Here is a 27,844-nt window from a genome sequence, read left to right as displayed (position 1 = left end):
GTGGATTTGAACTGTTGACCTTTTGGTTAGCAGCCATAGCTTTTAACCACTATGCCACCAGGGTTCCTGTGTGTGTGTGTTTGTGTGTGTGTGTGTGTGTATATATATACACACATATATGGAAACCCTGATGGCGTAGTGGTTAAGTGCTACAGCTGCTAACCAAGAGGTCGGCAGTTCAAATCCGCCAGGAGCTCCTTGGAAACTCTATGGGGCAGTTCTACTCTGTCCTACAGGGTCGCTATGAGTCGAAGTTGACTCGATGGCAGTGCGTTTATATATGTATAGCCCCAAATTATATCACATTTGAAGGCCGTATTTCAGGAGCGTTCCAGAATGGCCAAACTTCAGAAACTTTGAAATGATAGATGGAAAAATGAGCACACAGGGAAAGGTGACGAGGAACTGTGTTGGGGAGGACTGTCATACTTTGTTCTGCTGTTTGTTCTTTCGGAAACCTGAATTTCTTGTTTCAGTTGCCCAAGCATAACAGCCCTTTCTTTCTAGAAAGAATTTTACATTTACACGGTGCTTTTGTCTAGGGTTCCGGCTGCCTTTCTCTAGGTCTGCTCCTTGGCCTGGGCTTTCTCTGGTGTCCTCACTGTTAGCCTGAGGAGCTGAGCCACGCTCTTAACCTTGCTGCTTTCTTGGTTTTGCTTCAAGGAATTCGATGGGCACGACGTTTGAACCAATGCGTGTGAAAAGGTAAATCATTGTGAAGAGCAAATTGTATCGACAAAGGCATTCAGTAAATGTGGAGTTCCTGGTTTCTCATATAATGCTCTGTTTCAGAGTGTAATGCCTTCTTGGTGTCGTACTTGTACTGCCATGAGGTTTTCGTTTATTTCTTGTTTAAGATTTTCCAAAGAAATTAATAACTTGGGATCCAGATGATCTTTTTCCTTCAGGAAAAATGTGAAAATTTTCATTCTAAAGCAACTGATTGTGGCTGAGTATTTCAAATACAGGTTTTCAGATGTAAATTAGCAGAATCACATTTTGGCTAATATATTGTTGTTGGAAACCCTGGTGGCGTAGTGGTTAAGTGCTACAGCTGCTAACCAAAGGGTCAGCAGTTCAAATCCGCCAGATGCTCCTTGGAAACTCTATGGGGCAGTTCTACTCTGTCCTATAGGGTCGCTATGAGTCGGATTCGACTCGACGGCACTGGATTTACATTGTTGTTGTTAGGTGCCGTCAAGTCAGTTCCGACTCACAGTGACCCTGTGTACCTCAGATCAAGGCCCTGCCTGGTCCTGCACCATCCTTACAATCTTTCTTATGCTTGAGCCCATTGTTGAAGCCACTGTGTCAATCCACCGCATTGAGGGTCTTCCTCTTTTCCACTGACCCAGTACTCTGCCAAGCATGATGTCCTTCTCCAGGGACTGATCCGTCCTGACGACATGTCCAAAGTATGTAAGATGCAGTCTCCCCATCCTTGCTTCTAAGGAGCATTAAGGTTGTACTTCTTCCCAGACAGATTGGTTCTTTTCGCAGTCTATGATATACTCAATATTCTTCGCCAACACCATAATTCAAAGGTGTCAATTCTTCTTTGGTCTTCCTTATTCATTGTCCAGCCTTCATGTGCATATGATGTGATTGAAAATAATATGGCTTGGGTCAGGCACACCTTAGTCTTCAAGTTGACATCTTGGCTTTTGAGCACTTTAAAGAGGTTCTTTGCAGCAGATTTGCCCAATGCAGTGTGGCTAATATATTACAGAGGAAAACAGTCTTTGTTGTGTTGTCCCTATAAAGATAATGAATCATGAAGCTCATGTCTGCTTTATCGTCTCTGTGTAGGTGTTCCCCAGTTACTCAGCTTGGCTGTTACAACACTCTTTCCTTAAAGTTAAGGTTTATTGCATAGTACTGTGCGTAAGTCATAATGCTAAAACCATCACGTGGCGTATCTCCTGTCTTTCAACCACCCCAGAGTATGCATATGTGTATGTATGTGTATACATGTGTATGCATAAATGTGTGTATATGTCTACATGTCAGTCATATGTGTGTGCCATATGTGTATACATACACACACACACACAAATGAATGACAGATTGAGTTACTAAACTAGACGTAACTCGACAAAAGTTCCTGCCATTCACTAGTGGCAGAGCTGGTGTTTGTACCCAGGGAGCCTGACACCAAAGCTTTCTGCCTTAACCATTTCTTCTTATTCAGACTAAAGGTAAAGAACCATGTTTTGTTAAAACAACAGAAAAAAATATATACATAGCGTTCTGTATTTCTCATATTTGATTCAGCTTAATAGTGTTCTTTTCAACACATAGTTGGTACTTTTTTTTTTTTTTTTTGGTACATAATTGCCGGAAAGCCTTCTAGAAACTAGAAAGCTGTTCCTAACTGGAATAGATGGATACGAATGAAAAAAAAAAAAATCATCCTAGGTTTGAACAATATCTACTTGAAAAACATTTAAAATAAAATCGTAAGAACCATATTTCTCAGGAATGACGGAAGACTGGAGACGGTTTGAATTTTAACCACTTTCCCCTCGTCTGGAAAGTGAGAAAAAGAGAGCAGGTTCCATTTAATTGAGTGCTGAGGTTAACGTGGTTTGTGCAATAAATCCCATCTGAAGTCTGATTTTTCAGACATAGGAGGCGACCACGGACTATACCCTGAAGCCATGTGGACGGCTTAATCTCATGGTACCTTCTGTGCCTCTCAGGAGCAAAGTTGACCACGATTTCACTGGACCTGAGGGTGGATGGGAAAAAGAAGAGCTTGTTCCGGGTCTGGCCTGCCTCTGGCTCAGTGCTGGCAGTTTGCATCTATTAGTGTTAGGGTTTCTCAGAGAGTAAAACGTGCCTTCCCGACTCCTGATCCTGCTGCTTGTTTAGATGGGAGATCGCCTGGAGTTGACTGTACTGAGGGCTCATTTTGGGGCTTCTTCTTCTTTTTTTTTTTTTTTTGGTGAACGCATACACAGCCAATGATGAACCATTTCAACAACTCCTACATGTACAGCTTAGTGTCATCAGTGACATTCCTCAAGCTGTGCTGCCAGTCTTGCTGTACTCTTCCATGTTCTTCTACTGCCATTGTCTTAAATTTGTTGGTCCCTAAGTTTCCTATCAAACCCTCCAAGTTGCCATCGTCAGTTTGATCTCACACAGATAATTCTTTAAAAGAGCACAACGCTCAAAGCAATGGGAAGACTGGGACTTAAGGTCTTGACTTAGTAACAAAGGAAAGGATCTTTGTTTTCCCATCAATATGCTGATGTAGTTAAAAAGGAGACAGTGATCCCCAGTGTGACACTGTGATCCTCCTGACTTGGTTGCCGACTTGGTTGAAGCGGACTGCGTAACCTTCTGCATTTCCTAGTCCCCCTGTGCCTCCTGAGGTCACTGTAGTTCTGCCGTCCTTTTGGGAACGCTGTTCAGGTGGAGAGGATGGGTGTTAGAATGAGAGACAGACATTTTACCTGTGAACTGATGATTTCCCCCCGTGTGGTGGCCGTGAATGCCCACATGATGGAGCAGTATTTTGCCTTTGGGTGCTCCGGCTCAAGACAGAACAGATGGCGTCCCCTTTTGGAGACGACCGGGACATTAGCTTCTCATAGACAATGTTGTTAAGCATTTGGGACTTCAGATGAATTGATGTGTGTATGCAGCCCCTGACTCCTCCTCCTGTTTCTGTATTAAATTCAAACATAATAGAAAAATACATTTCTATTAAATTGCCCTTACCAACAAGCTTTCAAACATCATCTAATAAAGGAGTTGTTTAATTAGATAAACAAAGCCTAGTTCACTCATGTAAAGGAGTTCAAGGGCAGGAAAAAAAGACTAATCCTTCAGCTCTGGGTGACAGTCCCCATTCATACTTGACTTAGGGTGCAGTCTTCTCCCCGGCTCCTCCACCCACCTTCCCAGCTCCGGCCTGCTCTGGGCTGAAGTCCAAGGTAAGGAAGAGGACAGGAGGCTTTGCCTCTCTCTCACCTACCTCCGCTTAAGCTGGCTACTGCTCTGCCCCCAACAAGGCCAAAGGCTAAGGTGTGAGGGCAGGGAGGGAGGAGGGCTCAGGTTCCTTCCTGGCTCTGGGCTTTGAGCTTTCTGGACCCAGCAGACAGCTGAAGTGTTGACTCCCACGTCCTGCTGGCGCTTCCCTGGAGGGGATGCATCCCATGGGGTCGTGTGTGCCTTCATTGTTGTCCCCTGGACGTGTGGTGGCACCATTAGATCTTCCTGCTGCCTTCTTGCCCCTCAGGGAGCCCTGTTGTGTGGGACCAAGACAAGCCCACACTGGCTCTGCCCCACCGCGACCCATGGTGTTCTCTGGGAAACACTGGTGTGTCCCCGGTGCTGAGGAACTCTGTTGGTGCAGACCCGAGGCAGCTACTGCCCCCCACCCTCCTCCAAAGCTGCAGGTGGGCCCTTCTCTTGTCTCTAGATTCCCTGGAGTGGGCGGGCAAGGCCCACAGTTTTCGTTACGCTTCTCAGGCCAGAGTCAGACGCCAGTCACACTGCCTTCCGAGTACAGGGAATGTGAACCAGGGCTCTCTGCGTGCGTGGTTGGCTCCCCAACAGGACTGGAGTGTACAGGTAGCCCGATTGTTCTCCTAGAATGGACCAGGGACTCACCACAGCCAGCAGTTCCCTCCAGAGAAGCCCCTTCTCCCGTCTTTTCCTCCTCATCCTCTCACCCCTTTGCATGCCTTGGATCTGGCTAGGGGTCTGGGAGCGTCTGCGTTCCCCTGTGTGCCTTATAACTGCACATGGAGGGCTGGCCTACACTCACTCTGGAGTTCTCAGTGGAAACTAGGTGGGAAGAGCCCCACCGGCTCTGTAGTGTCTGCATGACTGCAGTACTAGTGACCTCTGATGACACCTGGAATCTGAGTCCCATTTTCAGGAAAACAAAGAACAGGTGAGGGCTATCCCTGTTTTCATTGTACTGAAGGCTTACCTCATTTTTCTTGTCAGAATACCCTTTAATTACAGCTGAAATATAATTTTGAAAGTTGCTTAATAATCATTGTAGGTACAACATGAAGCTAAGACATGGGCGCCACGTCCCAAATACACTTCGAAAGCGCCCTATCTAAGGAGCATCTGAGGGAGGGGTGTCATTACACTCACGTGAACAATTCAGACAATGACCCCAGTGTTTGCAGGCAGAGTGCCTCTTGCTGTTTGGGATCTGAGGAATTTTCTAAGAGGAAGTAAGAATTAGAATGATGAAAGCCAGCGGGCAAGGGGTGCTGCTTGTTGAGTAAGTAACAGGATGTGTTCCGTCCAGGGAAACTGCAGCCAAGTGATAGGGACAAGGAACTTAAGAGCATCTTGAAAGCTGGAAAAGTTCAGAAGTGTAGAAAATAATTAGAAAGTAGTTGCAAACAAGAGCAGAAAAGACGGATTTAATTAGAATTAAGGATTAAAGTGACTTAGCTGCCCCTAGATGAATAGGAGATTAGGCAGACATCTATTTATCTGTCAGACATTCGTTCTGGGTTCAGCCTGGTGTTGGACTAGGCAGCCTGGGGAGAGGGCCTATGATAGGAGCTCCACCCTTAAGGAGTTTATATTCGAGTTGGGGAAAAAAAGATTTTCATATGTGAAGCATTAACCAGAAATACAAAACAATATCATTAAATAATGAATTGTATCACGGTTTAGGAAATAAGGCAGAGAACAGACAAAGGCTGGCCTGGTAGAGGAAGGCTCTGAGGAGGAGACATGGGAATTACGTAGGCAGATGAGGAGAAGCGCGGGGGAAACCATGGAGGTAGAACCAGATGTTTACTGGGTGGTAAAGTGGGTCTGACTGGAACGGCAGGGGCTTGGCCGAGACCCAGCAGTGGAAGTCTGGGAAGCTAGTAGAAGCAGTGGGGTGGGTCATGATGGTCACTGATGATGCTGAAGATGGTGAGAAAGGCTCTGTTTGTCCATGGCCTACTGCCTGTCCCAGTGTGCTGAGTGTACCACAGACACCAGCTCTTGCCATCTCAGCAACCCTATGAAGTAAAAGGTAATTCATAATGGTGCCGCTTTTAAAACAGGTGAGAACATGATGGCAGGCAACTTACCCAGGGTGCACAGCTACTGACTTTGACTACCTGTTGAGGCATTGGAACCCTGGTGGCACGGTGGTTAAGAGCTTGGCTGCTAACCAAAAGGTCAGAAGTTCAAATCTACCAGCAGCTCCTTGGAAACCCTACAGGGCAATTCTACTCTGTTTTATAGGGTTGCTGTGAGTCAGAATCAACTCTACAGCAATGGGTTTTTTGGTTTATTGCTACGTTATAAACTACCCCAAATCTTAGTTTACAGCCACCACCATTTTATTTATTTGTTCTTGATTTTGTGGGTCAGGAATTCAGAAGGGTTCAGCTGCGTGGTTCTTTTGCTCCACATGACATTGGCTGGGGTCGTTTACTTGGCTGTATTCATTTGGTGGCTGGGCTGGGCTGGAATGTCCAGGGGGCACTTCATATCTAGCACTTCAGTGCTCTTCCATGTAGCTGCCTTCTCCCTGCTACTCTCCCTTCCTGCCCTTCCATCTCCCTTCTTCTCCGTCCTTTCCTCACTTCTTTCTTTCCTCCTTCCATGAAAGTGCTTGAGCTTCCTCATAGCACGGTGGACTCAAGGTTGTTGGACTTCTTACATGATGGCTGGTTTGTAAGAGGGAGCTGCCATGCAGGGAGGGTGGAAGCTGCATATTTTTTAAGGTCCAGCCTAAGAAGTCACACATCATCACTTCTGCCACATTCTGTTGGTCAAAACAGGTCACAAGGCCAGACTGAGGTTCAGGGAAAGGGAAATAGACTCCACCTCTCAATGGGAGGAGTGGCAAAGAACTTACAGCCATCTTTCATCCTCCATAGCCCCTAACTGACAGAGATAGATTTGGTACCCAGGCTTGTGTGACTCCGAAGTTTGTGTTTTTGCCTGCTGCCTTCTCTGTTAACTTCTCTTGATTGTTTGGATTACTTCAACTTTAATTCCCTTACTTACAAGTCTAAACTGGAAACCTCTCTCTCTCTAAATGTACACCAACTACCTCATTTTGATTGAGGTGCTACTGCTCTTTCTAGACCCCAAGCTACAAACCCTCCATCCTTTTCTGATTCTTGAAACATCTCCAGTATTCCTTTGTAAAATGTCTCAGGTGTATCTTTTTCTTGGAAAGATCCCCTCACGGTTCTGCCTGTATTCAGATTCTCTCCTTATACTCCATCCAGCTCACAGCTACTAGACCTAGGTTCGTTCCTACAACACAGTTCTGGTCATGTTACGTTTCTGCTCAGGAGAGTCCAAACACCTCAGTATGGAGGCTCCTAAGTCCGTGATTGTGACCCTTCTAGGTCACACTTTTTTTTTTTTTTTTTTTTTTTTTACCATTCCTCAAATCCTCACAGACCCAGAAGAGACTGTCTTGCCCCACACCTATATATGTATTCCCTACTTATTCCTTTGCTTATGTTCTGACCCCCTTCCCAGTAATATCCTCCACCTAGTCCAATCCAACCAGCTTCCATTTCCTCCTCTTCCACAAATCCTTCTCTGGCTGTTCCAACTGGCATTAATCTCTCCCTGGAATTCTGTGTGTACTTGAAAACTGTTGCCATGGGGTTTAATGATTCATATTTTTCAGTTACTATTTGTCTCTCAGTAAGATTTAATTATCAAAGATCAGAAACTCTTCACACCCCTAACGCAAGTTGGGCACAGAAGAGTTACCCAGGAAATAGAGTTTGATTGGTGATAGCAGAAGTTTGGGGAGATAGAAGGTCAAAAGATGAAAATAGGTAGAGAGAAGGATGAGAGGCACTGACGATTCGTTCAGGAGCATGAAGAGGTCCCTGGAGGTTAAGGATTACCACTGGTGATGCAATGGTTAAGCACTCAGCTGCTAACCAAAAGGTTGGCGGTTTGAACCCACCCAGAGGCTCTGCGGGAGGAAGACCTGGTGATCTGCTCCTGTAAAGATTGCAGCCTTGAAAACCCTATGGGGCAGCTCTGTTCTGTCATATGGGGCCGCTATGAGTTAAAAATCAACTCCATGGCCCTTAGCAACAACAAGGATGCTATAAAAATGACCTTCATTGCTGTGTTTAAATCATAATAACAATGAAAACATAAGCGCTCTTACTGCCCAATGAGATACGTAGACAACGTCGTTGGAAATGTCCTGTGAAGCTTTAGGTAGCAGGTGTACGCTGCTCGTCTTGTGCACAGAGCGGGGGCCTTTGCGAGTCACCTCGTGCTTAGCTTTGCAGATGCTGTTGCTGGGCCTGTTTCCAGTCCTAGGAAGTCAGGAGGTAGCACAGTGGCCTTCCCTGTGGCCTTTCAGCATTCCCATTTGCCCTCGAAGACAGAACACAGATTCTAGAGAGACAAGAAAATGAGATCAAACTTCATCTAGCCAGTGCACAAAAATTCAGCTCGATTTTTAGAAAATATGAAAAAGTATGTATAATATGAAGGATAATTTATTTTTTTGATTTATTTATGAGTTGTTTCAGTTTTATTTTCCTGTCTCAGCTTTGTAAGATCCAGAGAGCTGATTGACACCGTAAACTATCACTCATGCGTAGTATAGATACACGGTTTCTACTTTTTCGTTTTTACTGAACAAGGTGAAACTCTGTTCAAACCAAAGTGCTACAGATTAACAAAAAGGGTGTGTGTATGGTCTTTCGGTTCTCAGATAGCGAATGCACACACACCATCCCAGGGGGAAAGCAGCGAGGAAACATTGGTAACCCACGGGCTAAAAAGTCAGGTAGTAAGTACCATTAGAGAACCTCCGAAAGGAGCAAACCTGGAACAGTTAGCCCGACTATGAAGGAAGTGTCTAGGTTTTCCTTTCTCACCACCACAACCCTACATTAGAATTTAAGCCCTCTTCACAGTGCCAATATAGAAATGGTCAAAGTCAAGGTTTTAAGGCAATCTTTTGCTAAAATATATTCTGTTTTGATATGCACACTATAAAAGTACACTGAAAGGTCAATCTTTAAAGCTCTGTTAATTTACTTCTTTACATACAGAGTAATGTGTACCCGGCTCTAGAAGTATACTTGAGGAAAGCTATCACTGTGACCCCAAATATTTCTAGGTTCCTATTTTGTTTATAGTAATATTAATTTTATAATGCTCTCTGGTGGCACAGTGGTTAAGAGCCCAGCCTGCTAACCAAAAGGTCAGTAGTTCGAATCCACCAGCCGCTCCTTGGAAACCTTATGGGGGTCGCTATGAGTCAGAATCGACTTGATGGCAATGGTTTTTTTTTTTTTTTTAATTCAGTAATGTTCTCATAATTCTATATGACAATGTCTCACCAATGGACCGTGCCTGATTCTGGGCTTTTGTTCACAAAAGAGCCTTATATAATAAGAGATAATTTCTTCCAGAGTTAAATGTTTAAAAGGTGGAATATCAGGAAAAAAATATAAAATGCCCACAAAAGAAATAGTTAAATAAGTAGTTAGGGCATGTACCTGAATGGAATATTATGTGAATACATAAAATAATGGCTACATCATTTATAAAACTATTTAATTTACAATGTTAGGAAAAAGGCAAGCTTGTCTATTCAATATGGTCTCAAGTATGTACAAAAAAACATACAGAATAAAGTTTGGAAGGGAACATGCTAAAATATTATAGTGGTTGTCTAATGGTAGCAGAGTGATGGGTGATGTTTTTAATTCTTCACACTTTTTTGTACATTCCATGTATTTTCTTCAATCAACATGCATTTCTTTCAAAATATAAAAGAACACTGTCAATTTGAACTGAAATGTTGTTGGCTGCCATTGAGTTGGCCCCGGATTCATGGGGACCTCACGCACGATAGGATCGGACCATTGTGATCCATAGGGTTTTTGTTGGCCAATTTTTGGAAGTACACCGCCAGGTCTTTGTTTCTATCAGTCTTTGTCTGGAAGAAAAAAACACCGAAACCTGTTTAGCATCATAAATACTTGCTGTTTATTAAAAATAATTCCAACTTATTGTTGCAAACCAATCAGCAAACATTAGTCCCACTTGGGCAAAGTTAAGTGAGCACCTCTGCGTTTCTTTCTAGGTGGACGGGGAAAAGATGGGTGCCCAGTCATCACCTTTCCAGACTACCCGACTTTCAGCGACATCCCAGACAAGGAGTTTCAGAATGTCATGACCTATCTCACTAGCGTCCCCAGGTACGTTGTTGTTCAGAAGCCAAAGAGCAGTGCGTGTACAGCCCTCTTTTTTTAGAGCTGTTTATATCATCTCATTAAGTTCACCCAGCAACTTTTTGACAGAGCTAAAACCTTTGTTAGGTAAGGAAATTGTGAATTACAGAAGCTAAGAGACTTTCCTAAGATCAGACAGCTGATAAGTGGGAGATCTGGAATTAGAATCCAGTTTTTCCAGCTCCCAATCCGTCCCCTTTCCCCTACTGTGTTGCGCGTGTGCCCTGATCTGCAGGAGAGATGGTCGGTCTCCTTCTAGAGCCTGTACCACCTGACGGTTTTGTTGTTCAGCAAGGGAATCTGACTGAGGCTCAGAAAACACTTTCTCTTTCGTAAATGGTTAATTGCCCTCGCAGGAGAGAAATAAAGGTTTACAGTGGGGTAGTGTCTTTTTTTTTTTTTTTTTTTCAATAATTGAGGGAGGGCTCTTTTTTTTTTCTTGCAGAGGTGGGTATTGGGTGTCTGTAGAGCTCAGGGGAGCCAGAGCCTGACCTGTACAGTGAATGGAGCTTTGTCCATCCCTGAGAAAGTTGGGCCCTGAGGGTGAGGTTAATGCCTCAGGCACAGGAGGGGGTGAGGCCTCCACCTGCCCTTTCCCGGGAGAAAACCGACCCCAGAGGCCATTAACCTGGGAAACCAGTTAAGTGGAAAGCAGTCACTTAGGGCTGTGTTTTCTGTTTATCACAAGCAGAATTGGGTTTCCATCTTCCAGAAAGGTAACTAAAACCACCTCCGTGCCTCACGCAGAGCTCGCTGGCAGGATTAGGGTGCGTCAGAATCCTCGAGCCAGGACACTCTTCAAGCAGATAATGTAGACTGTCAGCCTCATACTCTAGCAAAGCAGCTTCTATTTAGGATCTAGTGAACAATGCATTAAATAAGGTCAAGAATAATCTTAAGAATGGCATTTTTGTTCCTGATGTTGCATAAAGCATGAGGAAAACATAAATGTAGACTTTTAACCAGCAAATATGAAAGTTCACCATGGTTGGTTACGCATTCGTGTTCTCTTTCATTCCCTACACTGTTTTGAGGACAAGAGTTCAAGGATTTTGGAAGCTTGGAGCTGACGCTCATAAGGAGACGTAAAGTGGAGTGAGGTCTACCTCTGCAGGGTTTGATCCTCTCCTGCAGGGAAATTACTCTGATCCAGAAAATAGGCCAAAACATCAAATTTAATCAACTGACATATGCCATGTAACAACAACTAAATTAGTAATGACCAGTTACTAATAATTAGTGCTTTGGGGAGGAGGGGTGGGTCATAGATTTTGTTAGCCAACTGGCTGGTTGAGGAAGGGAAGCTGGTTAAGTTAGGGGACGTGGGGATGCTGAGAATTAATTTCATAGAAAAATTGTCTTGAATGGAAGCAAAGGTGTTTCATGTCCTGGGATAATTTGTGGAAGCCTCAGATAGCAGAGTCCTAACAGTAGTGACTCACATTGTGTTTAAGTTTGCAGTTCACACTCTGTTGCATCAACCCATGGAGTGTTTTGAAACCTCCACGTACCAGGCACTGTGCTAGTTGAACTCACGAATGAAGGGGGCAGTGTGCTGGGTGGCATGAGTGTTCCAGTAGGAGTCTAGTATCCTTTGTTAAGTACCCAGTCTGAATAGTGTAAAGTGCTTCATGGATGGAATATGGAAAGCAATTTCATACATTTCTCACTTGATCCTCAAAATCCCACTGAAACAGGAAGGCAGCTTTTATACTCATTTTATAGATGAGGTTGCTGGATTCCTTGAGTAAGATCACCCCTCTAGAAAGTAGCCAGCTAAGGCTTGAGGAATGTCTAAAGGCTGAGACGACACAACTGTGTCTCAGAGAGTGTCTGCTCCAAGTGTGGTGTAGCTGGCACAGAGGATGTGTACTTGGGAAATGATACTAGGAGGATGGAGGAACGGCCAAGGCTTTGAAGGCAAGGGTTGGGCCTGTGATGGCCTCCAGCACCACAGCCGTGCACAACAACTGGCTCCTGGCCATGGTGCCGTGATGGTCTGGAAATGGGGGAGATGCTATAAAAAGCCAATGAGAAGAAAGTAGAAATAATTTGAGCATGAACTCACTAAACTTTGGCAGTGGCTATAGAGAGGAACTAACAAGTTCAAGTGATGTTAAAGAAGAAGAAAGAAATGGCTGCAGTTGGCCGCTGACTGTGGGAGCACTTTGTGTCAGTGTTTCCTTTGGTCTTACTGGAGTGACAGGAAGCTCCTGTTCAGCGTCTGCTCTGCAGCAACCTGGAGCCTCTCCTAGGATGGCTGTCTCCCCAGCTGGTGGCAGCGCCCAGCCAGAGCGTCTCCGTGGACCCACAGGCTGCAGTCAGAGAACAACGGGGCTCCCCTCTGGAGTCTCGGCACTGTCAGCCCCTTCAAGGCCCTTGTTCTTGGTTCAGCCTCCCTTCCCTACAGGGATGGGATTTTTCATGATGGATAATGTCGCCTCGCAATTGGATCATACACTGAAAATAGCTCCAATATCTAGGAGAGTCAGGTGGGCATCGTATTCTGCCCCCCTGCCCCCAACACGTTCCTTGAAGACAGTGAAATGAAGACAGTAATGATCTTAACAGTTTCATGATCTGGTCTGCAGCTCAATGCAGGAGAAAGAAGCGGAACACTCTAAGAGCGGGGGCTTGTTCTCAGCGGGATCCCGGGCATCTACCGGTGCCTCACACACCAGTTGAAAAAAAACAGCCGCTGCCGAGTGGACTCCGACTCGTGGCAACCCTGCGTATGTCAGAGCGGAACGGTGCTCCACGGGGTTTTCAGCAGCTTCAAAAACAGATCACCTGGCCGTCTTTCCGGGGCACCTCTGAGTAGACTTGAACTGCCAACCTTTGGTTAGCAGCCGAGCACATTAACTGTTTGCACCTTACAGGGGCTCCACTTTGCACACAGCAGTGCTAAATAAAATTTTGTTGCATGAAGGCTGAATGTTGTAGGATCTAGTCATTTCTTACTCAGAATTATTCTTAGTGCTCATACCATTTGAATTATAAACCTGGATATATCTGTTTACTGAACCTTTTCTTTTTCACTGAAGAAAACCTTACGTAGTCTGTCAGGTACCCACATCACTTTTCTTGAAATGTAACTGGATAGAATCTAGAAAACGCAGAGGCTATATATAAATTCTAAACAAACTCAAAACTCACATGTGTCTCAGGACCTTTATCAGAGGGCAGGTAGTCCCCGACCTACAACAGAGTTCCGTTCCAACGACTCTGACGTAAGTCATTCTGATGTAAGTTGAATGCCTCTTTTTTATTTAAGTTTTCATTGTTATTGCCTTTTATTATTAATATCTTTGTTCGGAGTCCTTGTGGCACAGTGGTTAAGAGCCTGGCTGCTAACCAAAAGGTCAGCAGTTGGAATCCACCAGCCGCTCCTTGGAAACCCTATGGGGTCATTCTACTCTGTCCTGTAGGGTCACTATGAGTCAGAATCAGCTACATGGCAACAGGTTTGGTTTGTTTGTTTTAAACCAGCATCTTTATAAATCAAAACACTGAACATCTGAGAATAAGATCAGCAAATTATACACTGCAGCATTGTGTGTGTGATAGATAACTAACAGTAAAATATTTCCAAAAAAAGATGGTCGTAAACGTGGGTCGTCGTGACATGCGTACACTGTAAGTCAGGGACTTCTGTGGTTCTCACCTTCCAGGACCCTCCTCGCTGCCCACCTCATTTTCTGTCTGCCCTTTTCTTCTTCTGCTCCAATTTAGGAATCTAAGATCCAATTTCCTATAGATTAAAATCTCCCACCAGCCATCTCTGTCATTATATTTCCCTCCCAGTTTCTGAATCCCAGCTGGGGACAGCGAGACTGACGAGTTACTCGGGTGAGCAGTGTTGAACAAGCCAACTTACGGAATGAAGTCAGAAAGCAGCTTTTTTTTTGCTCTCCCGCTGTTCATCTGAAATTTCTTCAGTTGGAATAAATTCTTCCCCTGCCTAGGGATGAAAATCAGGGTTTTTGGTCACTCATAGATTTAAAAACAGCCGTTTATATTGTCAAACACACAGTAAATCAGTCATTGAAAATGTTAAGTGTTGTAATGCCCTGCTCTCTGAACCTGATTTAGAGGCCAGTCTTCTCCTGGGGCCGCAGGCAGGAAGCTGGGAAAGGCCTGGGGTGGTCTAGCCCCACTTGCCTCCTTCACCTCTTCCCCAGGGCTCCCTGCCTCCACCCTCACTTGTCTCTCACTTGTCTTTGCGCTCCTCAGACCTGCAAAGCTCCTCCACAAGTCACGGAGCTTTTACTTGCTGTTCCCTCTACCTGGGCCCCTCTTCCCTGATCTCTGGAGACCTGGTCTTTCCATGTTTCACATGTCACCTCCTCCAGGATTCCCTCCGTTACCGCCCTGTCTCGGGAGAGACACTCCCACCCACCCCCAGGAGCCCTGTGCCATTACTTCCTTGTTTGCTTCATGGAGCTTATCTGAAATGGTTGTGATTGTCTTGCGGCTTGGTTATGATCTGCCTCTGCATGGAATAGAGGTCCGGGAGAGCAGGTACGTGGCACTTCAGCAAATATTTGCTGAACAAATGAAGCTCATGTTACAGATGAGTAAATTCACAGAATAAACCGCCTGATGGAATGGAGACTCCTCTGTTCTTTCTTTCACTCCAGTGCACTTGCCCAAAGCTTCCGTACATCTCATCTCCACAAAAATTAGAACAGATAGTCTTGGCTTTCTTCTTCTTTTTTTAAGAGTTTCTTGTCCCCCATAGAAAGGAGCCTTTTCAAAACCTAATCTCCGAGTATACATACACAGAATCCAACCAGTTCTGTCGAGTCGGTTCTGACTCATGGCAACCCCGTACGTGTCAGATTAGAGCTGTGCTCCCTCCATAGGGTTTTCAGTGGCTGGTTTTTGGGAAGTTGATCTCCAAGCCTTTCTTCCCAGGCGCCTCTGGGTGGACTACGACCTCCAGTCTTAAAAGCAAAGTGTGTTGACCCTTTGCACCAAGATCAGTGGGCAAGAAACACAAGTTTTCCTTTGAAAGGCAGAAGAATTATTATGCGTTAACTGGGTACTTAACCCATTTCCCGCGGGTGGATTCCGACTCATAGTGGCCTAGAGGCTTATTTGAATATTGGAGCTGAGAATCACAGGTCCTGGTTCCCAGGCAAATAGGAGGACATTTCTGAAGCATTCATGGGTGTGTTTTATTCATGTTGCCCTGCTTTCCTGTTGAGGATGGTAACAAGCCCAAATGCTAGAGCAGTGGGTTTTGACCCTGTCAGGCCCAACACTCCCTTTTCATCTTGAAGTAAAATTGCTGCATAATCAAATTCCAGTGCATCCATAATTTCCAAAAATATGTTTACTGCCCTAACTAGTGTAAAGGACCATCAGAAGAAAAGCATTTAGTTTTAATATACACATGTGCTGACATGACAGTACCTGAAATTACAAGATGAAGTCAGATGCTTGAGTCTGTATGCAAATTATTGCAAATACATCAGCCATAAATGTGTTGTATTAGTGACCCAAGTGCCTGAGTGGTGCTGCAGCTGAACATATCGTTTTCTAAAATAGTGAATAAGTTTTGGTGAAATTCTAAAGAAAAAAAATACAGCCTTCCATTAATTTACACAGTAGTTACATTTCTGGAAAAGTACTGTTCATTTAAAAAGGCGGAGAGGGATAAAAACTTTGTGTTTATAGGTAGAACAAGAGGTTACCTACATATGTGTCCAGGAGAACACTGGAAATAACGTTGCAAGGTGCAGAGCTGTCTTAGTTGTGGGGCACTGACTGTCCTGTGCCCCGCAAAATACCTGGCATCCCTGACCTGTCTAGAAATGCCGGTATACTGACAATTAAAAAAACCCTTCCACAGACTTCCACAGCCCCCCCACCCCGGGAGCTGCCCCCACTGAGGACCACTGATCTCTGGAGTGAATCAGCTCTTATGTGGCCAGATGGCAAGGGCCCTAAATGTACCAAGAAAAAGGAGGAAGCACACTGCCACCTGATGGAGACAGTTAGCATTGCAGCGTCAATAACTAGGTTGCATCGCTTGGAAAAAAATCCCACCCAAAGTGTGCCAGTGTGGGTAATGAGAGACACTTGGAACTTCTAGGGAAAAAAAAAAGCGGGGTGGGGGGAGATGCCTCATACAGGCAGTTCATTTGGAAAATGACTTATTCTAAATAGCTGCTGAACCAGCACGTTCTCTAAGTAAAAAGAGTGGAATTTAGAACAAGGTGTGTTCAGTGTCAAACGCAAATTAAAACTGGCAAATCTCATGAAGATGCCTTTTTTTTTTTTTTTTTTACCAAGCATCAATTTTATCCCCAAAGAAAATAGTGTCATGTGCTAATGTTAACCCTGCTTTCTCTGTTACCATATGCAAATGACAGGAGTCCCAGTTTAAGTCACTGCATCTGACAAAAAAAAAAAAAAAACAAGAACGGTGCAGCCAGTCCCAGCCCTGCATCTGACTGATAGTAACTAGTGGAATATTAGGCTGAAATAGACAAGATTTGGTCCAAATGCATCCTCCCAAAGGAGCGTATGTAAATACAAAGCAAATTTTTGATCTTCTGAAAAATGACTTGTTAAAAATAGGTTGGAATTACTTTATAATTTGTTGGCCAACCTGCCAGCTGGCATCCGGCTGGTTGGAGGGCCCCACAATGGGGATATTGGGCTTAGAGTTCTTGGCTTGGTTAGGGAGCTGAATTTGACATCTCAGATTCTTACAATTCTTAAAATTTCATAATTGAGTTCAGTCCTTGCTGGGTGCCAGTCCCCAAGGGAAGTGCTAAGAACACAATGAGTAAAAACTCAGGCCCTGCCCAGGGAGAAATGACTCAGGTGTCTCTTAACCACTGTAAGCAACCAGAAGAGGATGGCAAAGGTGGATAAATCAGGTTAGCTCCTTCAGTTACTGTTTACTGAGAAAGTCAATGTTTTGGGCACTCGGGATACAATTGTGAATAAAATAAGTAAAAATCGTGGTGCTTACATTCTAATTACGTAGGATGTAAGCAGGTGATATGGATTATGAGGGGAAAAACAGCATAGAGAAAGGAGGAAGACGAGGAATGTGGGAGAGGGGCTGTAAGTGGCAATTTTACTAAGATAGGTACTAAGAGGTAGTTGTCAGACAACCTCACTGCAGACACTGTCAGTCCATCTCGTCGAGGGTCTTCCTCTCTTTTGCTGACCCTCTACCTTACCAAGCATGATGTCCTTCTCCAGGGACTAGTCCCTCCTGACATCATGTCCAAAATACGTGAGCCGAAGTCCCCCCTTCCTAGCTTCCAAGGAGCGCTCTGGCCATACTTCTTCCACCCCTTGTGTGTCAGAGTAGGAGTGTGCTCCTTAGGGGTTTCAGTGGCTGGTGTATGTCAGAGTAGGGGTGTGCCCCACAGGGGTTTCAGTGGCTGATTTTTCAGAAGGTCACCAGGTGCCTTTCGGGGACTTGAACCTCTAACCTTCTGGTTAGCAGCCAAGTGTGTTAACCGTTTGTACCACCAGGGACTCCTGCCACTAGAGAATTTCAATTTTCTCTCTCTTAGAAACTTGCCATTTTTGCACTTTCCCAGCCAGGAATCTTCAGATGACCAGTCTAATTTATCAATTTTTTTTGTAAGAAATTCTGTTTTGTGTTAGTTTGAGCAGTTTGAATTTAGTCGTGATGTACAATAAATGTGGGCGGTAAATGTGAGGTCTGGATAGCCAGATAGTTTACACAGGCACCCTTTAAAGGAGAAATATCATTTTGAGTAGATATACATTGTTTTGAAATTGTTTTTGAGAGCCAAGAAGGGAAGAGCCAAAATGGTCCGAACTGAAACTTCCGTCATTAAAAATAACCTGATCTGGTCAAAGGAAAACTTTCCCTTCTAAATCTTCACAATTTTAATTGCGTGGGAGGCTAGGATACCTGACTGGATATTTTACTGATTGAATAAAATATTTTTTATAGGAAATTCAATTTTAGAAATAGAATGGCTGATCTCCCTCCTTCCTGAGCCAATGAAAAGATTAGCTTCAACCTAAATGACCCTGAAGATAAAACATATTTTCATCATGATCATAGGTTTTAATAACTGTAAGGCATCCTTGCAAAGTGTGAGACATAAAGTACTAATATCCCCATTTTACAGATGAGGAAGCAGAGGCTTAGGAAGGTGAAATAATTTGCCCAAGATCCTGCCGTGTGAGTTGTGGAGGCTCAGATGGGAAACCAGGACGGCCTCCCTCCAGAAGCCTCAGGCCCTGAGGTCGCAAACTAGGAGCTGGGAGCCGCCTGGTTGTGGCAGGCCTTCCGCCGTCCCCTCCACACCACCATGCTACATTCCCTTTACAGCTCTGGTTCCCGCCTCTGCCATTCCTGCCTGATGTGAAATTAACATAAAATTAACCATTTTAAAGTGAACAATTCTGTGGCATTCAGTACCTTCACGGCGTTGTATACCGTCACCTCTGTCTAGTTCCAGAACACTTCATCCCTCCAAACGTAACTCTATACCTGCTAAGCAGTTACTCCCCATCCTCCTGCCCCCCTGCCCCTGCCCCCGGCAACTGCCAATCTCTATGGATTTGCCTATTCTGGACATCTCACAGGAATGGAGTCGTGTAATATGTGACCCTTTGTGTCTGGCTTCTTCCACTTGGCATAATGTTTGTGAAGTTCGTTCATGTTGCAGCACGTGTGAGTGCATCGTTCCTTTTTATGGCTGAGTAATACTCCACCGTGTGTATGTACTCTTTGTTGGTCCATTCATCCGCTGACGGACATTTGGGTGGCTTCCACCTTTTGGCTATTGTGAATAGTGCTGTGAGCCTTCACGTATAAGAATTTGTTTGAGTACCCGTTTTCACTTTTCTTGGGCGTATACCTAGGAATGGAATTGCTGGGTCATGAGGTATACTGTGTTCAACTTTTTGAGGATAGCCAACCATTTTCCACAGCAGCTATATAAAAAATTAGAACAAGGGTTCTAAGTTCTCCAAGTCCTTGCTAAAACTTATTGGTTTTTTTTTTAAAATTATATAACCATCTTAGTGGGTGAGTCCCTGAGTGGTGTGAACAGTTAAGTGCTTGACCACTAACTGAAAGGTTGGTGGTTTAAGCCCACCGAGAGGTGCCTGGGAAGACAGGCCTGGCGATCTGCTTCCAGCAGGTCACAGCCTTGAAGACCCTGTGGAGCTGTTCTGCTCTGCAGGCGTCGTTGCCATAACAGGAGTCAATTCTGGCAACCAACAAGTGGCTGTGAAGTGCTATCTCATTGTGGTTTTGACTTGCGTTTCCCTAATGACTAATGAACGCCTGGTGTGTTTTTATAATTTGAATTTATTGTCAACGTTGAGCTCATAGATATGGCATAAAAACCAGATTTCTGGGTTTTCTTTGGCCAGTGGATTTAGCAGCATCCAGCTTGTGTTTCTGAGAAGCAGCAGTCAGCTGGAGCTGGGGCGTGGTGCCCACCGCAGGCATGACAGATGCCCCCAGTTCCACTGTCCCAGCACCGAAGCAGCAGTCAGCTGGAGCTGGGGCGTGGTGCCCACCACAGGCATGACAGATGCCCCCAGTTCCACTGTCCCAGCACCCCCTGCTGCCTCGCACCTGGTGCTGCACCTGTTTACTCTGCCAGCTGGCTCTGTAGGGCTGAGTCTGTGATCTCTTAGCTTAGAAGATATCAAGGGGCTTGCCTTCCTCCACAGCACAGTTGTCTCTCTTCAGCCCAATTAAAACACAATTCATGGAGCTCTCAGCTAATTGAAGCTGGTTAATGACTTTGACTTTCCATGGACCTGGTTCACATCACCCAGCTGCTTGGGAGACAGCTGACTTCATCTCCCAGTTGGCTTTCTGTGATCAGAGTTACGTTTCCCCCTGCGTCTTAGTCGTCTGGTGCTGCTGTAACAGAAATACCACAAGTGGATAGCTTTAACAAAGAGAAATTTATTCTCTCAGTCTAGTAGGTTACAAGTCCAAATTCAGGATGTCCGCTCCAGTGGAAGGCTTTCTCGGTCGGCTCTGGAAGAAAGTCGTTGTCTTCAATCTTCCCCCGGTCGCGGAGCTCCTCAGGCGCAGGGACCCAAGGCCCAAAGGACGCACTCTGCTCCTGGTGCTGCTTTCTTGGTGGTATGAGGTCCCCATGTCTCTGTTTGCTTTTCTCTTTTATATTTCAAAAGAGATTGGCTTAAGACACTGTCTAATCTTGTAGGCCTCATCAATGTAGCTGCCACTAATCCATATTGTTACATCATAGCATTAGGATTTTTACAACATATAGGGAAATCACACCAGGAGATAAAATGGCAGACAGTCGATCACACAATCATACAAAGGAATCATGACCTAGCCAAGATGACAGATATTTTGGGGCGACACAATTCAATCCATGACAGCCTGAGGGTACGGTGTACACACACATATACACGCAAGAGCACACACGCATTCACACACACACCACACACACACAGTTTGTATGGACTGTATGAGGGAGAAAGGTAGGATGCTTATGTGGATGGAACTGGAGTATAAATGTGATTTTTAGGCTTCCAGTCGAGAATTCAGGAGAATGCCTAACTTATGAAGTCTAAAAGCAGCCCCCTAGAACCAACTGGATTAATTTTCCCCATCCTAGGTTACCTGGAAACTAATGCATAGTGGTTAAGCATTACGGCTGCTAACCAAACGGTCTGCAGCTGGAATCCTCCAGGCGCTCCTTGGAAACTCTATGGGGCAAGTCTACTTTGTCCTATAGGGTCGCTATGAGTCAGAATCGACTCAACCACACTGGGTTTGGTTGGGTTGGTAGACTGTAGGATCACACCAGCCACCCCTCAGGAGAAAGATGTTGCAGTCTGTTTCCGTCAAGATTACAGCCTTGGACACCCTATGGGGCAGTTCTACTCTGTCCTATAGGTTCTCTATGAGCCGGAATCAACACGATGGCAATAGGTTTTGTTTTGTTTTAATAATTTTTGTTGTGCTTTAAGTGAAAGTTTATAAATCAAGTCAGTCTCTCACGCAAAAACCCATATACACCTTGCTACACACTCCCAATTACTCTCCCCCTAATGAGACAGCCTGCTCTCTCCCTCCACTCTCTCTTTTCGTGTCCTTTTCATCAGTTTCTAACCCCCTCCACCCTCTCATCTCCCCTCCAGGCAGGAGATGCCAACATAGTCTCAAGTGTCCACCTGATCCAAGAAGCTCACTCCTCACCAGCATCCCTCTCCAACCCATTGTCCAGTCCAGTCCATGTCTGAAGAGTTGGCTTTGGGAATGGTTCCTGTCCTGGGCCACCGGAAGGTCTGGGGGCCATGACCACCGGGGTCCTTCTAGTCAGGTTTGGTTTTTAACAGGTATACTGTAGGATATCATGCAGCCATTAAAAAGAGTGAGGCTACAGTATTAAAAAAAAAAAAAATTTTTTTTTTTTTTTTTTAGTTGGGCTAAATATGCTGTCACCTATTAATGGATATTTAGTTTGGCCTGCTGTTTTGCACTGTTACCACGAGTGCTGTGATAATAGCCTCATGTCTGGTTAAGCAGATTTGAATGTTCTGTTCATGAGATTGTACCCCTTGAAAGCACTACCATTTTCAGTAGCTCTCAGATGTTCTTGCCAGGTGATCCTTTCCCCTCCAGCCCCTATGTAGCAATTGAAGGAGCGTTCTTGTCCTTTGCTGTCCAGGGGCTTCTTAGAAGGCTTTGTTAACCACAGCTGTGCCGTGTGGTCTGAAGCTCTGAGGAGATGCTCAGTGACCCACCTGCCCAGCTTTCCACAAGAACTCGGGTTTCCGCAAGAACTCGGGGTTCCACAAGGATTCGGGGTTCCACAAGGACTCGGGGTTCCACAAGGACTTGGGGTGAGCTGCAGGTGGAATCAGCTGCTCCTGGCTCTGATGTACCTGATCCACTTTACTCCTCCATGACATCATTTTTTAAATTGTGTTTTTCATCTCAACTGTTTAAATCAACGTTTTATTCATGGAGTCCAGCCCCAAGTAGTATTAGGGACCCTCTAAAGAATCCTAAAACCTGTTGCCAACCCTATAGTGACCCTATAGGACAGAGCAGAACTGCCTCATAAAGTTTTCAAGGCTTTAATCATTATAGAAGCAGACGGCCACATCCTTCTCTAAGGAGTGGCTGCTGGGTTGGAGTTGCTGACCTTTCAGTTAGCAAGTGAGCACTTAACCACTGTGCCACTAGAGCTGCTTGGAGAACCCTGAAGACCCTTGTAATTCCTCCTCCTGGGACTGTGACTGTTGTGATTGCCTACAAATAAGGTCTTATCTCTGTGCCTCTCCAGGGTGAACCAGAGTTCGCCCCCTTGTGTGTCCTTCGTCATTGAAATTTTTCCCTGTAACAGCTCTGCAGCATGGTAACCACTAACTACGTGAGGCTATTTCAATTTAAATTAATTAAGATTAGGTGAAATTAAAAACTCAGTTCCTCCATCAGAGCAGCCATGTTTTAGTTCACATGGGGCTGGTGGCTACCATCTTGGACAGTGCGGATGTAGAACACTTGCATCATTGCAGAAGGCTCTGTTGGACAGCGTCCGCCTGTAGTACAGGTGGAATCACGATACAGCCAGGTCGTACATTTAATTTAAGGAGAATAGGCCAAGACATACTGTCCTGTTTCCTTGCACAAAAGGAGAAACAATTGTTACTGCCTTACTTGAAAATAATGAATTTTTTGTTGTGAGGGGGGAAAATGGAGCTTTTTGTAAACATGAGCTTTTTGGAAGTCTCTCCCTTCCAACCCCTTGCCTTGCTGCCTTCACGTCACCCAGGCTGTACCCCGTGTTGGCGTGGTCCATTCCACAGCGGGCTGGCGATGGGCAGAGAGAAGGGGAGACACAAGAGTGTCCAGAGCTATGACCTGCTTGGAGTTTCAGCTTCAGGACATGGTGAAGAGCCAGCCTATCTGATTGGATGGCAGCCTTGGAGGAAGGAGTCCCTTCGTTCCCAGGCTTGCCAAGTGTGTGCTGCTGATGGCTGAGATAACAGGCAGCTAGCTGGTGTCCCAGGAGTCTGCTTGGGAGGGCAGTGAATGTGGGATGCAGGAGCAAATACGGAACAAGGAAAAGGTGGAGACGGCTGTTGTGGAAGAACACGGTGAGACAGGTGTGCAGGTAACAAGATTCTAGATACCCCCCCCCCAGGAATGCGTGAGCACTGTGCCTTTGGGTGAGTTGAATTCGTGTCTGTACTGTTTTTACCTCTGTTATAGGAAGCAGTTCACTTTGTGATTATAAAGAACTTGCTCCATGGTGGTGTCTTCTTTTAGGAAGCTGTTTTTGTTAGATGAGAAATTTTTGAAAAGACAGATATGACACTCCGTCTTCCTCCTGTTGTGTGTAGGGTTGTACCAGCACAGGGCTCCACACTGACGTCTTCATTACCAATCAACAGCATCGCTCCTGTTGGTTCCCCAGATTCCAAATCCATTCCTACTGACTCCCTGGAAATCATAGTTTTGGTTTTCTTTCTTCTTTTTTGTCAGAAAAAAAAATGTTCATTAATATGGGAAAAAAAATACTCGGATATAAAAAAACAAACCCCTCGGATATAAGGAACATAAAATTCAACTTTTCAGGCTCTTTTGGGTGGTTTGCTCTTTTTGGGTTGTGAGCTCCACTCCCTGACCCTGAAAAAGAGAGGGGATGCCGTGTGCTCCGGGTGAAGGGAGCTCCGTGGCTGGGCCTGCTGTCCGTGGCTCATCGTGTGCACACCTGGTCCTCATTGGCCCTAATGGACACTGCATGTGGCTTTGAGGACAGGTACTACATTAGTGGGAATGTCTTAGAAAAGCATATGACTTTTTTTTCTTGGAGCTGTGCTTTCCGGAATGAAATGTTGACCAGTGTTAAGATAAACATATCACACAAATACTATTCTAACAGGTTAGGTTTTTGAATTAGAAGACAAGAAAAGAAACAACCAGAAAAGATAGTTTCAGGATTGGATAGCTCAGGGAATACATTGAAGGTCACTGTGTCTGTCAGGGAACCCTGGTGACATAGAGAGAAAAATGGCGACAGCATTTCCCTTACCAAAGGATAAGTAAAAGTCTTTTTAACATTTGAAGACCATTGTTGAAAATTGAGATGAAAGAGGGAAAAAGGAGCAAAGAAATGAAACTCAGGGCAACTCCTAGGAGGAATGGGAGGCAATAGTAGATGAAAAACTTTCCCTGCACTCAGGGCAGGGCAGAGAAGCGAGAATAAAGCCTTGTGGCTTCGCCACCCAGCCACTACCGTCCTGCCTACTTTCCTGGTTTACCTCTGGCTGGGTTCCAGCCCTCAAGGCCAAGCTACTGGCTAGGGCCCTGAGCTCCTGCCCAGCACCCTGATCTACTACCCAGTGCTCTGACATCCTGCCCAGCACCCTGACTTCCTGCCCAGCACCCAGACCTCCTGCCCAGCACCCTCACCTCCTGTCCAGCCTTGATGGACAGGCTTGGAGCCGTGAGCAGCCCTGCCTGGTACCTGTCTCTCCACCTGCCAGGGAGCTTCCCGCCTGGTGCCAGGCTGTGCAGCTGCCTCCCTTCTCTCGATCCAGGCCTGGCCTGGCTGGAGTAGGGTCTGTAAGGCTCCCCTCCCCACAGGCCTTGTTTCCATCCAGCCCCTCTCCGTGCTGGCGTAGCACCTAACATGCCCTGGTTAAGTCGTGGCTCAGAGGAAGCTTCACCCTCAGACCAGCCCTGATGATGGTGATAGAGGCTAGCACCTCAGTAGCCCCGGCCCATGCCGTGGGTAGACCCTTTAATCTTCTTTCAGCTAATAGTTGTGGAAAGGGGTTTTAGAAAAGAGTGAGATTTGGCAAGCTGGAGCAGTGGTTGTACCTTAAGATACAGGTTTCTAAGCCCACACATCATCACCCCGTCCATCTCCTCAGCTGTTCTCAACCTGCTGCCTTCTTATTTTCCAGTCAAGCTAGATAGACATCTCCTTGGCTTTCAATGGCCTGTCGTTATTTATTTATATGTAATTGTTTATATTCAAGGAAATATTCCCTCTAGGATGATGTGACCTAGTCCAGCCACGTGCCTGACACGCTGGTCCGCATCCATGCTTGGAATCGCCAGCATTTCTGCCTGTATTTGCAGCCTAACGCAGACTTACTGCAGCATGATTCCAACTCAGCCGGCGTATCACTGAGCAGCTACAGCCCGCAAAGCAGAGTCACAGGGCTGGACCTGAAAAATTGGGGAAAGGGGAGCAGCTTGCTTGTAAGCTTGCTCAGTTTCAGGTGTTGGGGCTTCCAAGCAGAGGACCAAGGTTGTCAGAGCTGGAGAGCAGATTAGAAGCCAGAACTCACTCTGTAGATTTGGCTGCCGTTGGAGAGGTGTTGTGTAGAGATTTATCTTAGAAATGAGTAGAGGGATACTCAGGTTTGATGTACATAAGCTCGTGTAATTTATCACAAGGTAGTCGTGACAAGGCATGCAAGCAAGACCTCACAACATTCATTTAGAACTGGAGAATCAGAACTAACTACTGTAAGGCTAGTTCAGGAGTTCAAAAGAGTCTAAATCTTTAGACTTCAGGCTCTTACCTTTAAGGAGAGGTCTGGGGAGGAGGGCTTGACCATGGCTTGAACTTAGCAGTGGTCCCTCACAGCTGGGTCCCGGGCCGGTGGGGGCCCCTCGCAGCTGGGTCCCGGATCGGTGGCAGCAGACAGAATCTCATTTCGACCCCGCAGCTGGGTCCCGGGCCGGTGGGGGCCCCTCGCAGCTGGGTCCCGGGCCGGTGGGGTCCCCTCGCAGCTGGGTCCCGGGCCGGTGGGGGCCCCTCGCAGCTGGGTCCCGGGCCGGTGGGGGCCCCTCGCAGCTGGGTCCCGGGTCGGTGGCAGCAGACAGAATCTCATTTCCGTCTCTGCCTTCTCTCACTGAGTGAACAGAAATTTAGGGTTCAGGTATATGTGAATTTGTCACCTTGGCTCCACACAGCAAGGGCCACTGTGATGTCAAGCAGCAGTATGTTATCTCTTTTCTGCAGGGTTAGAGGCCAGCCAGATGACGCACCTTTTCTTCGAGGTCAGAGGTGAGGGCGTCATTTAGAGATTAACCGTGTGGTGTTCTGCTGTCACAGTATGCCAGGTCAAAGTGAAAGTAAAAGCTGTTTACATTCTTTACGTCCTTCTTCACGTGCTTCTAAGTTCAAAATTTCTGAGTACCTTTCAAGTGACTTACAGGTTTCTGATGACTTCTAGTTAACCGTAGAGAGCCTCACAAAGGGGGATGTGTTTCTAACTTCATATTAAAAAACAAACCAAAAACCAAACCCATTGCCGACAAGTCAATTCTGACTCACAGCGACCCTATGGGACAGAGTAGAACTGCCCCATAGGGTTTACAAGGAGCAGCTGGTGGATTCGAACTGCCGACCTTTTGGTTAGTAGCCCTAGCTCTTAAACGCTGTGCCACCAGGGCTCCTAGTTCGTATTATGAGTGCTTATACATATGTACTTTGAAAGTCTTATACCTCGTGGGACTTGAGATCATTATAGAAACATGCAGAACAAGAGGAGTTTGGTGCTTCGGTCCATCTCATATTCATTTATTCATTCTGGAGTATTGAGTGACTAATCTATGCCAGGCTTGGGCACATGAGCCAAAAAGACCATGGTGTTTATGACCAGTGAAGAATAAGCCCTCAGAGGAGCCTTCTCTGGGGGTAATAATGAGTCCTGGAGAGGTGAAGGCGTTTCCTAAACAACAGGCCATTAATAGGAGGCCAGACCTGCTGTAACTAGATTTCCCTTTTATATGGAGAAGCTTGGTGTAATAAGGAGGGGAAAGTAGATACGGGATCAACGCTGCATTCCTCGTTCTACCACTAACCTGGGTGAGACCCTTCATCTCTCAAGTCTCTCCAATAAGAAGGTTGGACTAAATAATCTCTCAGATTCTTTCAAGCAGTGAACTCTAATCCCTTGGTATCCTGTAATTTCAAAAGAATGGCAAGGGGCTGAACCTAGTGGTTTCTCGGTTTAGCAGCGGGTTTAATGGGCTCTCTCTCTCGGAGAATTACCTTGTAGTTCTGCCTCACCTTGTCTGCCAGCGGAGGGAGTGAAGTAGTACTTAAAACATGCTCATGAGACCTAGTGATCTGCTGTAAGGATTACAGCCAAGAATACACAGAGGATCAGTTCTACTCTGTTTCGTGGGGCCGCTATGAGTCAGAATTGACTCGACAGCACCCAACAACAACAACATGTTTTCTGAAGGTTGGTGAGACTTCACGTCAGCTAACGTAAAATAACTGAGTAACTCCAATTCACACCCTAAAACCTCCAGCCCAGGAAGAGCCATGGGGGCAGTGAGCCAGGGGGAGGGGATACCTAGTGAGTGGCACTGAGGTTTGGGGAAGCATACTGTACACTGAACAGCCACAGAGGGCTGCAGAATCCCCCAGCTCTGGTTTCTCTGGGTCCCTGTCCCCCATTTCCCCGCACCCCCACCTGGTAACTTCTCCATATTTCCTGAGCCTTCTAAGTGCAGGAGGGAACCCTTGAAGCCCAGGCCCTGACAGCTGCAGTCCCTGTGGATTCCAGGTGACTCTGAGATTCCTTCAGCCTGCTGGCTGCAAGCCTCCTGGGCCCTGCTGTGAATGATC

At 45.8% G+C, this 27,844-nt stretch overlaps 1 protein-coding gene and 1 long non-coding RNA gene across 14 annotated transcripts in view; one reads left to right on the top strand and one right to left on the bottom strand.

Annotated features, from left to right (window-relative positions):
* The window catches only part of MCF2L (MCF.2 cell line derived transforming sequence like), a 337,829-nt gene that overhangs the window by 228,962 nt on the left and 81,023 nt on the right, over positions 1-27,844 (top strand). For all 10 annotated transcript variants that reach the window (XR_010319082.1, XM_023553214.2, XM_023553210.2 and 7 more), the window contains one exon: positions 10,076-10,190. Coding sequence is in view for 9 of the 10 variants with exons in the window: in XM_023553214.2 (XP_023408982.1) it covers positions 10,076-10,190 (115 nt within the window). In the remaining variant the exon portion in view is untranslated. The remainder of the gene's footprint in view (positions 1-10,075; positions 10,191-27,844) is intronic.
* LOC111751685 (uncharacterized) lies at positions 1,531-26,695 on the bottom strand. 4 transcript variants are annotated; one of them, XR_010319083.1, is made up of 4 exons: positions 25,782-26,661; positions 14,101-14,184; positions 8,135-8,370; positions 1,531-3,675 (listed from the first exon to the last, which is right to left on the bottom strand). It is a non-coding gene; the product is annotated as an uncharacterized LOC111751685 (long non-coding RNA). The 4 variants fall into 4 exon arrangements; XR_002786783.2 differs by having other exon boundaries at positions 1,531-3,412; positions 25,782-26,659; XR_002786782.2 differs by having other exon boundaries at positions 1,531-8,370; positions 25,782-26,686.

Source organism: Loxodonta africana, chromosome 23 (assembly GCF_030014295.1).
Source record: "Loxodonta africana isolate mLoxAfr1 chromosome 23, mLoxAfr1.hap2, whole genome shotgun sequence".
Classification (NCBI taxonomy): Eukaryota; Metazoa; Chordata; class Mammalia; order Proboscidea; family Elephantidae; genus Loxodonta; species Loxodonta africana.
This window is presented reverse-complemented; position numbering and strand designations above follow the sequence as displayed.